General features: G+C 37.7%; 1 protein-coding gene across 2 annotated transcripts; it reads right to left on the bottom strand.

Annotated features, from left to right (window-relative positions):
• Nucleotides 1-563: 563 nt before the first annotated feature.
• mindy1 (MINDY lysine 48 deubiquitinase 1) lies at nt 564-12,574 on the bottom strand. Of its 2 annotated transcripts, none has more exons than XM_077195191.1 (11): nt 12,265-12,574; nt 11,897-11,967; nt 10,692-11,753; nt 9,082-9,139; nt 7,114-7,178; nt 5,554-5,712; nt 5,373-5,475; nt 4,106-4,248; nt 3,121-3,309; nt 2,725-2,865; nt 564-1,120 (listed from the first exon to the last, which is right to left on the bottom strand). In XM_077195191.1, the coding sequence occupies exons 3-11, from the start codon at nt 11,313-11,315 to the stop codon at nt 1,040-1,042; spliced, it is 1,563 nt and encodes a 520-aa protein (XP_077051306.1). In that variant the 5' UTR covers nt 11,316-11,753; nt 11,897-11,967; nt 12,265-12,574; the 3' UTR covers nt 564-1,039. The 2 variants fall into 2 exon arrangements, with proteins under 2 accessions (XP_077051306.1, XP_077051305.1); XM_077195190.1 differs by having other exon boundaries at nt 3,118-3,309; nt 12,265-12,567.
• Between the last annotated feature and the right edge of the window lie 940 nt (nt 12,575-13,514).

The following is a 13,514-nucleotide window of genomic DNA, read 5'->3' as shown; positions in this document are numbered from 1 at the left end:
TTTTGGGGTCATGTTTTTTAAAAGCCTTCTTTCAGTGTTACCCAAGGCTGCAGTTATTTGATCAAAAATACAGTAGAAATATAAAAGTAACATTGTGAAATAATTCTATATAAAATGTTCTCTATTTTAATGTAATCTTAATTAATTTATTCCTGTGACGCAAAGCTGAATTTCCAGCATCATTACTTTAGTCTTCAGTGTCGCATGATCCTTCAGAAATGCGGATTTTCTGCTTAAGAAAAATGTGATCATGTGACTCCTTTGCACAGATGGTCTGATGTTCATGATTCCATTGAAGCGCAAGACGCTCTTCAGATCTTGAATCATGATGTTTTGTTCATGTCAGCACTTTTCATCCCAATAGTAATGATGACATTAAAAAATAAAAGCCTTTTTACAACAAAAGTATTTTGACTTTATACACAGTTCATGTGTTCACAGTAACACTAAACTATGTATGTGCAAAATGATGACTGTGCACCAAAAATGCTGCACTACGTTGCTTTGTGTAAAACAAGTAGCCCAGCACAAGTTATGACTCTTCATAAATCAATGGACAAACATTTCCTGTTAACACAGAAGTGGCTTTTATTAGCTCAGCTTACAGAATACTTTGAGCTCCAGAGTATGGTGTACTTAATGTACTGTACATCACTTAGGATGAAACTATGTACAGATCAACTTGAGACAGTAGCATTTCAGTGTAATATTAAATTCTTATAACAATACCTGATTATTTACCAATACAGTCAAGGGCATAGTTAGGAGCTCCATACTAGCACTCAAACAGATGCTCATTAGTGCTTAGAAACAGATGCTACCTTTATTTGGTCCTGTAGACAATGATGAACAGTTCCAACCATGAGGATAAAGGAAAGGCAAAAACAAGGGGGGCAACTGTACTGTAAAGGCAGGCTTGGCGTTGGGACGACAGGTCAGATAAGAGTGAAGTCCCTTGTTTCAGTAGTGGTAAAGAACATGTTAACTGAAGCTCAAGTGGCTTTAGAGAGTCTGGTTATGGTGCTGAGTGGACTCGGACTTAAAGAATACAACAATCGGAGTCTTCCTTCTTTTCCCGACGCCTCTGTCCTCCCTGCTGCGGTGCGGTCTGACCTCTCATCTGTGGGGATGTGAAAAAAAGGACACATTAACTATGGAGGTCAGTTTCAGTGACACTCGTGAGTTTTGTTACTGCACTGCTGCCACCAAAACACCGTAGACGTGTAAATGAACGGCCAGAACGCATTAAAAGTTTTCTGTTTTCAGTTGAAAATGGTGTCGTGATAACTAATGATTTTTACAACGGAAATGAATCAATCAAAAATGTACTCAAGCTAGACAATGACTTTCTTCTAGATCTGCTGTACAACCAAAACAATCTTTTGTGGCATTATTTCTACTTTGAAACAATCTGTATTGTGAACAGTGCTATATAAATGAAGCTGACTTGACACTACTGAGGAAACCATTAACTGAGCTGGGAGATGTTTATGAAGGGCATTTGACAACTTTTTTGGTTTTAGGCTTTTAAAGGAATAGTTCATCCAAAAGAGAATTTTTTTTGTTCATTTTCACAATGACAATTCATAGAAAATTCTTCAAAATATCAGAAGTCATACAAGTTTGGAATGACAAGAGGGAATGAATTTTTCGGGTCAATGAGATTTTCTTTTTCTTTAGGAAAGAATAAATATTTTTACTCAGCAAGGATGTATTAAATTGATCAAAAGTGACATATTTTGTAACATAATAAATGTCTTTACTGCAACTTTTGACCAATTTAATGTATCCTGGCTGAATAAAAGTATTTTTTAGGATTCTTTGATGAATAAAACTACTTCAAATAAATGCTGTTTAAAAAAAAAAAAAACTTTCATTCATCAAAAAATCTGAAAAAAAAAAATGTATGATGGTTTCCACAAAAATATAGTTTCAACATTGATAATAATATGCTCAGCATATTAGAACGATTTCTGAAGGATCATGTGACACTGAAGACTGGTGTAATGATGCTGACAAATTCAACTTTACATTACAGGAATAAATTCAAGTTTAAAACATGTTCAAATAGACAATCGATATTTTAAATTTTAATAATTTTTCATAATATTACTGTTTTTGTATCCCCCCCCCCCCCCCAATCAAATAGATCCAGCATATGTGAAGATAAGAGATTTCTTTTAAAAACAAAAAACAAAATTCTTAAAATTTCTCTCATATAACAAAATCTGATATTTTCTAAATCATGTCTAAATCTAAGTCTAAATCATGAATGCATCTATTGTTATGTAAATCGAATGCGACAATTTACACAATGGTTTATAAAGGATGATTCACACAGACATACATTCTGCTAGTGTTTCATGAATAATGGTAAATGGACTGCATTTATATAGCGCTTTCAGCAGACCCATGGCCACCAAAGCGCTTTACACATTGCCTCACATTGACCCATTCATTCACTCATTCATACACCGACGGCGGTGTCAGCCATGCAAGGCGCCATCCAGCTTGTTGGGAGCAGCTGGGGTTAGGTGCCTTACTCATGGACACCTCGACACTTGGTCAGGTGGAACCGGGGATCGAGCCACCGACCTTATATACTGATTATATAACCAGTTTGAAGACAACCTACATGAGCCACATGTAAGGCCCATTTACTCTCAAAGAAACAATCCCTAAAGTTTGAGGCGCACGAGTTTCCTCCTCAAGGAAAAGCATTACCTGTCCTGCTGCGGGTTGCTGCTGTTGTGTTTGTGGCTGCTGATACTCCTCCTGCTGCAGTTGTCTGGCCAGCTCAAGATCACTCAAGGGTCCCGGAGCTTCACCCTGCTCCTGCTGCAGGGACATCGCCACCAGATAGTCCTGGAAACACATTCAATCACTCGCAAACCAATTTTTCTGTAGATGCCAACATGAAACGGCTTTCTCCATGCATTCAACTTAATTAAAATGACAAATTTCAATAGAATAATCAGTGGGAAATCATCTAAGGCTGAACTAGATTTATATTACATCGGAATTCGACTGGATTGTGAGGTGCAACATTTTAGGCTATGGTATCATTGGTTACTATTAAACTTACATTGTACCAAAAAGAGAAGACAAACACTTTACCACCTGGTCGATCTGCATTTGCTGCTGTTGCACCGAGGGCGGGCTGGCTGCTTGGGGCTTCTGGGATGGGTGACACAATCTGAAGTCTGAGTCACAGAAATTCCCATCCCCCTCCACATTATGGAGACTCTCCCACACCACGCTCTCCTCCTGCAGGAAACCCTGATCTGTGACCAGCAGGTAAAGGTGACCCTGCAGATTCACACATTGAACATAATGATTATTGCTCAGCCAATAGCTGAAACAAACCCATTCAAATTTGAAAAGGTTCAAGTACCATCATTATCATCCAACTCGAAATGTGTTGCTTTTTCAGCTTGTATTTTATTTGATTTATATAAAAAAAGGGCACTGAATGTCTTCAGATATTTACTGCAAAAATGATGGACTATGACATTTCCACAGTTATTAACATTGTAAATCTAGCAAAATATTTTTTGTCTGGGTTTTTCTAATACAACGGCAAAGGGAGAGACAGCAAATTTGACATTGTTCTCTCTTCTGACTGCTGTGATCAATCTCTCAATATTATTTCCTGTTTTGGAAAGTCATAGAAATGCTATCTTGGATTTTTTTCTTTAGATATTGGAACAAACAGGAACAAAAATTATATTTGTCGTAGTTTCGGTTCACACTATAGAAGTTTGACGACTTCCACTTCTATGAACACCAGAAATGTAAAAAGGGCCCATTTATTGTGATTTGAACTGTTTTTTAGTCACAATTTTATAAGTCACAGTTTTATAAGCCTACAAAGCTAAATATCTGCATTATAGAGCATCTTTCTGCACACAATTTGAGCAAAATGCATTCCAGTTGTCGTATTCTTTAAAAAAAAAAACATAAATAAATGCTTCTGTGCTATTTTTGCCCTCAAATCTTTTCCTTTTTTTTCGGTGGTGGGTTTAAAGCGGCTTGACAACGCTGGGGTTGTTATAATCAGCTTAGCAGCCATGAAGAGTGTTGGTGTGGGAAGGCTGGTAAACACCTTGTGTTTTATCATAGTGCTGAAGTGGTTGTTCCTGAAAAACACAGACAGCTCGCCCTCCTTGGCAGTGGTGTTGAGCTCACACAGGCCGTGATACGACAGCTGGGTTGCTGTGGACTCCAAAAACTGCTCTGCAATCAAACCTGTCGACAAACAAGAGATTACCATCAGCCATTAATACAATGCAGAAAAGTTCACACACCTCTGATACACAATATCTGAGCCATTAGTGTATACAAATAGCTCATTTAGGGGTCCTATTATGCTCATTTACAGGTTCGTAATTTTGTTTATGGGATCTACTAGAACACGTTTACATCATTTAGTTTAAAAACAACAACATCATGGGCCCTATCATACCCCCGGCACAATGCAGCACCAGGCGCGACGTAAGTGTTTTTTGCTAGTTTCAGCCCGACACACTTATCATTTTCACGTCCTTAGCCACTTTGTTTAAATAGCAAATGCATTTGCGGCCATTTGTGCGCCCATGTTGTTAAAAATAAAAAGGATTACAAAGCAAAAGATTATTATTGTGTACATAAAGATATGGTGGAATCCGGCTTGTCCAATAGATTGTCTGCTTGCGTGCTTTAACCTCGCGCATGAGCAGATCAGTTTCCTCTCTGGAGAAGTGTTCAGTGACTCTCCGCTTGCAAATTCCACCATGTAAATAGTGAATACACCATTGCGCGAGTGCAACTGGCTTTTAAAGGGAATGGGAAATGAGACTCTGACAGGTTGATTGCACGTTATCCCCAAAACACACCCATTACACATTAAGAGAATAGGGACAACCCTTTTAGACCATGCGCCGGGCTCGCCGACCATTTTCCCGTCGTTAAACTAGCAAAAGTGGATTCCGACATGCCTTAAGTTCACTTGCGCCGTGTGCTCTAGACCATGCGCTTAGATTGTTAAAATAGGACCCTTAACCTCTTAGAACTTATATTGTTGCAGCACCTGTTTTAACCCTCTGTCTGAATGCTTTGTTTTAGCTTCAGTTTTTTTAAAACCCGCCTTCCGAAAAGCACAGTCTGCTCTGATTGGTCAGCCGGCCCCAGTCTGTTGTGATTGGTGTTCTGCTTAGAGAGTGTGTCGTAAATGTCCCATAACCAGGCAGCGAGTATCAGCAGCGGAGTCATCCTGAGGTGCTGTAAACCTTATTGTAACTATTCTAACTATAGTTTGAGCCAGAGTCCAATAATGACAGTCAAGAAGAACAAGCTGATCAACCACATGTTTGTAGAAATAACATTTAACGTACCTTCACTGACTTGACTGCTATCTGTCGAGTGCTTGAAGTCTATGATCTTCTCCACCAGTTGGTTGTAGCTGAGTTTTCCAACTGCAGACACCACCTCAGGACTCTGAAGAACAATGTAATACTTGCAGTGTTGTTTGAACGTACAGAATTCACACATTAGAAGATTGTTTTGCTGGCGTACCTGCGGGTCGACAAGCCAACCGTGGTAGAGAGGAATGTCAAGCAGATCAAAGACAATGCACTCAGGTGTGTACTCAAAGTCAGACACACCTGTAAAACGCACGTTAACATCGAGGCCTGTGGACAACTTTGGCAGCACAGCCATCGCGTCGCTCATGTTCTGTGAAGGGAATGAAATACAATGAAAAATTAAAGCTGCAAGCAGCATTTAGCAGTGTTCAAGCAGTTAAGGCCTTTAAGGCCGTTAAGCACAAAAGCATAAAAAAACATTAAGTTATATTTAGCATACATTTAAACACTGGCATAATAGATGGAAAAGACCATTTACAGCCAATACAGGCAATTTACCATAGGAAATATATGTTTTTAAAGCTTTTTAACAGTAATAGCGCCACCTATGGTCCGATCTCCATGAAACTTTGCATGCTTCTTCACCATGTTATGACACATATGCCCATCAATTTTTGTGAAGTTCTGAGTTTTTATTTATGATTTATAGGCTTTTGACTGTATTTTGCCACACCCCTTTTCTAAATGACCCTGTTACAGCCACCCAATTGCAAAATTTCAACTTTTTTTCGATAATTATTGATCTAGAGAGTCCAGAGAATAGGCCTAGACTGGTTTGGTTCCGATCGGGCGAAAAACCAGGGACTAGTTCGCAAAAGTGGGTTTTGGACAAAATCCGACATAACTTTTTTTTTTTTGCTTAAATCGAAATCGGAGATATACATATTGTCCGTTTTACGCCAAGGATCACAGTGGTGTAAAAAGCTTGAGGCTAGGACCAAAGGCCTATGAGTTATGAGCACTTTAGTACTTTTGGTTGCTGTAGCGCCACCTATGGGCCAATTGGGGTCATTCTCTGATAGGTTCACCCCAAAAGTGTGGCCTACCATCTGGCCAAGTTTCAAGTCTCTAGGCCTCACGGTTTGGGCTGCACGATGCGTTTTAGGTTTTTTTTTTTTTTTCAAATAGCAATTACAATAGGTTTTCAGCACTTCGTGCTTGAACACCTAATAAAGTCTTCTGACACAAAATACATGATGTTATTTCAGGGGAATGTATCATGGTAATGTTACTGACCTCAGTGTGTGAGACAGTGAGTTATAGAGATTTTTAGGTCAAGCGGAAAATGGTATGAGTAAAATTTGCCACACAACATGTTGATTCCTCTTAGCTAACCTATTACATTGAAATCATGTTGAAAACAGTATGTAGTTGTGTACAAGCTTGAATTCTTCAATTCAATCCATCCTATTTCCAATCACAGGCAAAAAAGGAACATCAACGGCAAATTGACAAAAGGAAGCTTTCATTTGTGCATCTTTAAAAGCACAAACACAGGCTGTAATTGTCGGAATTGATAATGAAGGGATCACAAGCCTTCTTTCATAGTCTGAAGGCCTCATTCACAATATCTGCTTATAAATGTGTTTCGGTTCTGAGGTTTCCAGCACAGCCCGTCTGCTTAACATGTTAATTCAATTCACTAGACGTTTTGAAGATCTGTGCAGAGCAGAGCTTGTTTCACTTGTTCTTCCACCACACTATGATTTACCTGCTGGAAATTGAGCTCCATGCCCTCCGCTTTCTCTCGCGGTTTGATGGACAGCACACATTCACCTGGAACGAGAAGAGAATCAAATTTTAAAAACACTTCAGCTTTCTGTCAAAGGTTATTGTCATAACGTAATTTGAGAAGTGTCACCTTTTCATGTCAAGGATGTTTGCATTGTTAGTGAAAGCACTTCTGGTTTATCTCCCTATCACTCAACAACATCCTCATCACATGTTGATCTTTCCAGCTATAATCTAATAAAAGATGATATACAGTGGCTCCAAAAATTATTTGGACAATTAAGCCACACTTAAAATGTCTGAATGCCATTGTATTACATGTGCATAAATATATAAGATTAGATTGAAACCAGTTGGTTAATAGGATTTTTTTTTAAATGGAGCAGAAAAATTAGTTAGAGATTATTTTTAGTTGCCACATGGTTTGAAATTTTATGTAATGCAATACAGTGACATTCATGCATGTGACCTAAAATATTTCCAAATACTTTTAGCAACACTGTCAAAGAAAACCTCCACCCATAGCTGATCAGTAGAGTGGCGGGTAAAGTGCCCCATTATGCTTTTTTGAATATTACCTTATCATGCAGTGATAGTGGTTTGTGACTGTAAAAGGTCAGCAAGGTTTTAAAGATTAAAGTGCATGACAAGTCATTGTCTCCTGAAAGAAAGAATTGATTCTGAACTCCTGAAATGAGTCATCAGCAATTCCAGTCTCTCTTCCGTAACATATGTCTGTAACAATGTAACAAATTTGCATAATGTCAGCCTATGGTCTTGATTGGCTGCACGCAAACGACGTCTACATTGATCCTCAAACACTGTAGTTATAGCTGAGACTGGAAGAGTTTGGTCCGTCTTGTTTTCCAGAAGACGCTGTTTTCAGCGCTGCGAATCCACTTTGCACTTCTAAAGGATGAGGACTCGGGCTGGAATTTATATGGAAAAACCAACGCCAATGTTACTATATCAATGTGTATATCTCGCGCTGAGGAAGATTTGAAATTCAGTTGCAGTGCATTCACATGGGGCGTCAGTATTAATGCTTCTCATTTACTTTGAATGGGTGACGTCATGCGTTGCCGAACTGAATTGTGGGTTCCATCGCGTCGCACTATTGGGATTGCTTTGTTTTAGAAGTTGAAAAATGTTCAACTTTTCAAGCGTCAGCCAATCAGATCGCCTTTATGCAAATACCCTAGCGTGTTGCATTCCAAGCTATAAGTAATGTGATTGGCTGTTGTCTCGTTGACGGTCGAGACACCACCAAGCTTCATACACACCCTCTGTCAAGCGTCTGAGCCCTGTGTGAATGCAGTGTTATGGTAATGGCCGTTTCGTTACCGGCACGCGGTGCAAGCAACAGACCAATCACAACAGACTGGGCCATCTGACCAATCAGAGCAGAGTAGGCACACGGAAAGAAGGGGTTTAAAGAGACTGAATCTCCAAACTACCTGTTTGTAGACTCTCTGAGAAATTATGTAATGTGCTATGTATATTATGAGAAAACGGACCTATTGTAGAAGACCTACTAAACACCTTTAAAATAGCATAACAGGGGCACTTTAAACATCTGGACTAGTAACCATTCAAACCCACTGAGGGGGCAAAAAGTATTACCATTGTGTCCTTGAGTAAGGCACTTAACCTAAAAGCATCTGCTAAATTACTACTTACACCAAGGGCAGAGACTTAATGGTATAATCCGTGATTGGGGTGCCATTAGTGGTACTGAAACACAAATGTTTTCAAACAGTAACCACACCCCCTTCTTTTCAAGTCACACTAGCCATCTGTTTTCAACCATAAAGTTAATTATGGCACACCACTAAGGCTCCTTAACTTATTACAGTCCATTAACAGGAAAGATGTGCTGTGACTCGACACTTTGTGTTTTAATGTAATTTGATGTAACATATAGAAGTGGTGCTCTAAAACATCATACCAAGGTGAGACATCAGTTCTTCTGTGGTGACCACTTCCGTCTGAGCCGGGAACTTCACCTAAAGAATAAACACAGACAATTCAATTCATGTTTTTTACATGCATATAATCTAAACTACATGCACATGAAATTCACAAACAAAAACTTCTGCTTTTAGCCATGGCACAACCTTGTCTACATTTCTTTTCTTCTAAAATTTCACAACAGGCTTTTTTTCCACTGAATGTGTTATCAGTGTTATACTGTAAGCTAAAATCATGTTTACACAGTAACAGAAGAACAGATGAGGAGAGTTAAATCTATGACTAGGCCAAAGAAAGGTCAAGAAGTTTTGTAGTTCAGCTAAATATTGGTTTGGATTTTATTGCAATGTATGATATTATATAGTTATATATACACTACCGTTCAAATTTTTGGGGTTGGTATTACTGTAAAAACAGTAATATTGTGAAATATTATTATTTAACAAAACTTAAAATGTAAATCATTCCTGTGATGGCAGAGCTGAATATTCACATGATCCTTCAGAAATCATTGTCATTTACGGATTTGGTGCTTAAGAAACATTTATTCTAATTATCAATGTTGAAAACAGTTGTGCTGCTTAATATTTTTGTGGAAACCATGATCCATTTCAGAATTCTTTGATGAATAGAAAGGAAAAAAACAGCATTTGTTTGAAACCGAAAACTACTTTGTTACAATGTAACATTATACTGTATATGTTTTTACTGTCACTTTTAATTAATTAAATGCATCTTTGCTGAATAAAAGTATAAAAAAAAATAATATATATATATACACATATCGCGATTAATCGATTTGACTGCCCTAATATATATATATATATATATAATATATATATATATATATATATATATATATATATATATATATAATTAGGGCAGTCAAATCGATTAATTGCATTAACATAAAGTTTGTGTTTATATAATATATGTGTGTGTAGTGTATAACTGCCGTTCAAAAGTTTGGGGCCGGTAAGATTTTTTATGTTTTTAAAAGAAGTCTCTTCTGCTCACCAAGGCTGCATTTATTTGATAAAAAAATACAAAACAAACTCAGTAATATTGTGAAATATTACAAAAGATTCTATTTCAGATAAATGCTGTTCTTTTGAACTTCCTATTCATCAAAAAATCCTGAAATAAAAATGTAAATATCGTTTTTCAACTGATAATAATAAGAAATGTTTCTTGAGCATCAAACCATCATATTAGAATGATATATATATATATATAATTTTTATATTTTATTAAATATAATAATAGTCATAGATTTTACTCACTGCAATTAAGATAAAAAAACTAAATGGTCACAAAGAAAGTTTGATTGCCCAGATTTTTTCACAGAAAACGTATTATCCATTAGATGACTTACAATTTGAGGCACCTTTCACATCAGTAACAGAAATCTTGCATGACAAGTTACATGCTGAAATGTAATACATTTCTTAATTGTAATACATTTCTTTCTTACAGTTCTTAATACTTAGTAGTAAAAGTGATGCTTGCCTTTGCAAGCATCACACATATTGTATTTGTTTAGCACCATGTGTTTGTATGACAAGCACGTAATGCAGAAGGGCTAACCTTCCATCGCAACAACAGGATGTTCATGATGGCAATCAGGGGGCAGGGTCCGTTCTCACTCTGCGTGATGATGGCCGTCTTCTTCTCTTTCCAGGTAATCCACTTGACAAAATAATATGCTGGCATCCCAGGCTCTGATGCCCTAGCAGCCCCCGCACCGACCCCTTCGTTCACCTGAGAGGGGACTTGGTTTCCATCATGAGCAGATTTGGGGGAAATCAAAAGTCTGTCAGGAGGAATCCCACTAGTCTCCTCGGAGAACTCCAGGCTTGCCACTGAGAAAGTGGGCGTCACCTCTGACTGGCTGGGCGTGCAGGATTGGCTATTGATTATCTCGGATATATCGGTTTTGTCTTGGTTTTTACTGGTCACAGAGGTCGATTGAGGTCGATTAGCATCATCTTCAAGAGACGTTGTGGTTGAAGGAGGATCTTTGCATGGTGTGAGGTCATCTTTCATACTCCCAGAGGATTGCTCAATGGTGGTAACACCCTCTTTTTGGCTGATTTTCTTATCCTGTGGTCTACCAGGGTCAAAGTCCTCATTTTTGGATGTATTTAACTGATGTCCCTCAGAAATGCCTATAATCTCACCATCAACAGTGTCTGGGCAAGAATCTGCCATGACCTGACAGGTGAGATTGTGTGCTTAAAATGAACAGAGCTCACTGAACTTTTGTTTAAACAGCACGTTTTAAAAATCTGTTCGCTTGCTGATAAATAAAAAAAATCTGGCAGTGACTTTGTTTTTCCCCCAAAATTGTATTTTTGCCTACTTCATATTCCTGAGTTTTAGCAATTGAGGGATTTCTGAAGCTCCCCTCGTATTTGATTTCTTCCTGTGGCAGTCTCTTAAAAACAATCACTTGCGTCAAAAAGCCAGATATTTTATATCAATTTCTTCTTAAGTTAAAAACTTGGTACGTCCCTGCTTTCATGCCACATCCATTACTAGCATGAAGCCCAAAACTGTTAGAGAGGCAGTTTTTCAGCACACCTCTGCTTAGTAGTGCTGTTTTAGAGTTGCCTAATTCTGGGAACAGCTGAGTCACAGGGAGGCTTTCTGTGAAGCACACAAAGCATATCAGCATTTACTCAACATGTACAAACCAAAATGTCTATATGAGCCTCAAAGTTAAAATAGTTTGTTTTGGAAAAACTATTTTATGTGACATGCTAGAAGACCATTTGGGCAAGTTTTTTTACCTGATCACAGAAGGGTGAAGCTCTGGATGTTAAGAAGTGTTTCTGATCTCAGATTTTGAATTTCACAAACTCTGAAATAAACAGGAAGAAGATTTAGACAATATATCCGTTTTAAACTAAAAAGGGCAAATTAACATTTGCTGTCCTTTTAAACAATATCATTTACATTGCCAATGAGCTTTTAATCAAGTGAACTGGCAGAACAATAAGGTAGAGTTTTGCCGATCTATTTGTAAATAAGCAATTCCTACCCAGTACAGTATGTTATGTTATGTGTTTATAAACATACTAGTCCATACTAGCAATCTTCATAAGAGTAAAAGACAGCAGTTCACCCTGTATTACTTACAACGGCGGCAGCAACTTACCATAGCGACCTTTCTGCAGGTCTTTAGGTCTGTAAAAATGTTCTTCTTTGCCCCTAAACATACACTGTAAAATACAATAAAGCAGTTAAGGTGTCTGGCTAAATTGTACAGGTTTTGCTGTCTACTAGTCCGACTGATACATGCGCACGTCTCTCTCTCTCTCTCTCTCTCTCTCTCTCTCTCTCTCTCTCTCTCTCTCTCTCTCTCTCTATCTCTCTCTCTCGCACTCTCTCTCTCGCTCTCTCTGGCCACTCTTTCCGTAATCTTGTTTTTGCCAGTCTCACTTCCGGTGCCTGTGTTTGTAAACAGTGACGTCATGTCGGAAGCTAATAACTTATAACTATTTATTACTCAGTACTAGTTTCTCTATCTTGGCGACGTGTTTTGTTAGCTTACACTGGTAAGAATTCTGCTGTAAATTTTGTTTTGATATTTTAAGACGTATGGGATACAAATTATTATCATGTGTTGAGTGGCATCTGGTGGTTGGAGGGTGGAAATGCAGGTCCGAGTTGCACTTAGGATGGCAACGCGAATAGAATAGAATAGAATAGAATAGAATAGAATAGAATATAAATTTCTGTCATCATTTAGTCACCCTGATTTTCCCAAAACAATACAACTTTTTTTCTTTTGCAGCCAGAACACAAAAGGAGATGTTACGAAGAATGACAGCCTCAGTCCCAATTCACATTCATTATGTAGACAAAATGATGCAGTGGAAGGGGAATGGTGACTAAGGCTGTCAGTTCAAAACATTTTTGCCTAACATCTCCTTTTGTGGTCCACATAAAAAAAGAATGGCATACAAGTTTTAAGGGTGGATATGTAACTAGAGAATTTTCTTTCTTTCTTTGTTTCTTACAAGCAACCTGGCATTAGTATACTAATCCAAAAGAGTCCAAATACTGTTCTGGTGTCAGTTTACAATTAGTTCTAGATATAGATAGAGACTGATGATGAAGTACATTTTTTCAAACAACTGTCTCTGCAATGCATTTGATTAATCCTGTAAAACTTATCAATAATTACACTTTATTATATATTTTTTTAGAATGCAGCATCATTATATAACTGCCATTTTTATTATAATATATTATATTATAATACATTACATTATATTATGTTATATTATATTATAGTTTACTGACTGACTGCTTTGATGGAAGCACAATATAGGGTACAAAAATAAACTTTTAGTTAATGTTTAACTTTACCCGACTAAGTTTTTGTATAACTGGGAATTAGCT

This window comes from Siphateles boraxobius, unplaced genomic scaffold (genome assembly GCF_051911475.1).
Source record: "Siphateles boraxobius isolate OS27281-9 unplaced genomic scaffold, OSU_SipBor_1 33, whole genome shotgun sequence".
Classification (NCBI taxonomy): domain Eukaryota; kingdom Metazoa; phylum Chordata; class Actinopteri; order Cypriniformes; family Leuciscidae; genus Siphateles; species Siphateles boraxobius.
The sequence above is the reverse complement of the archived record's forward strand: the minus strand, read 5'-3'. Positions and strand labels throughout refer to the sequence as shown.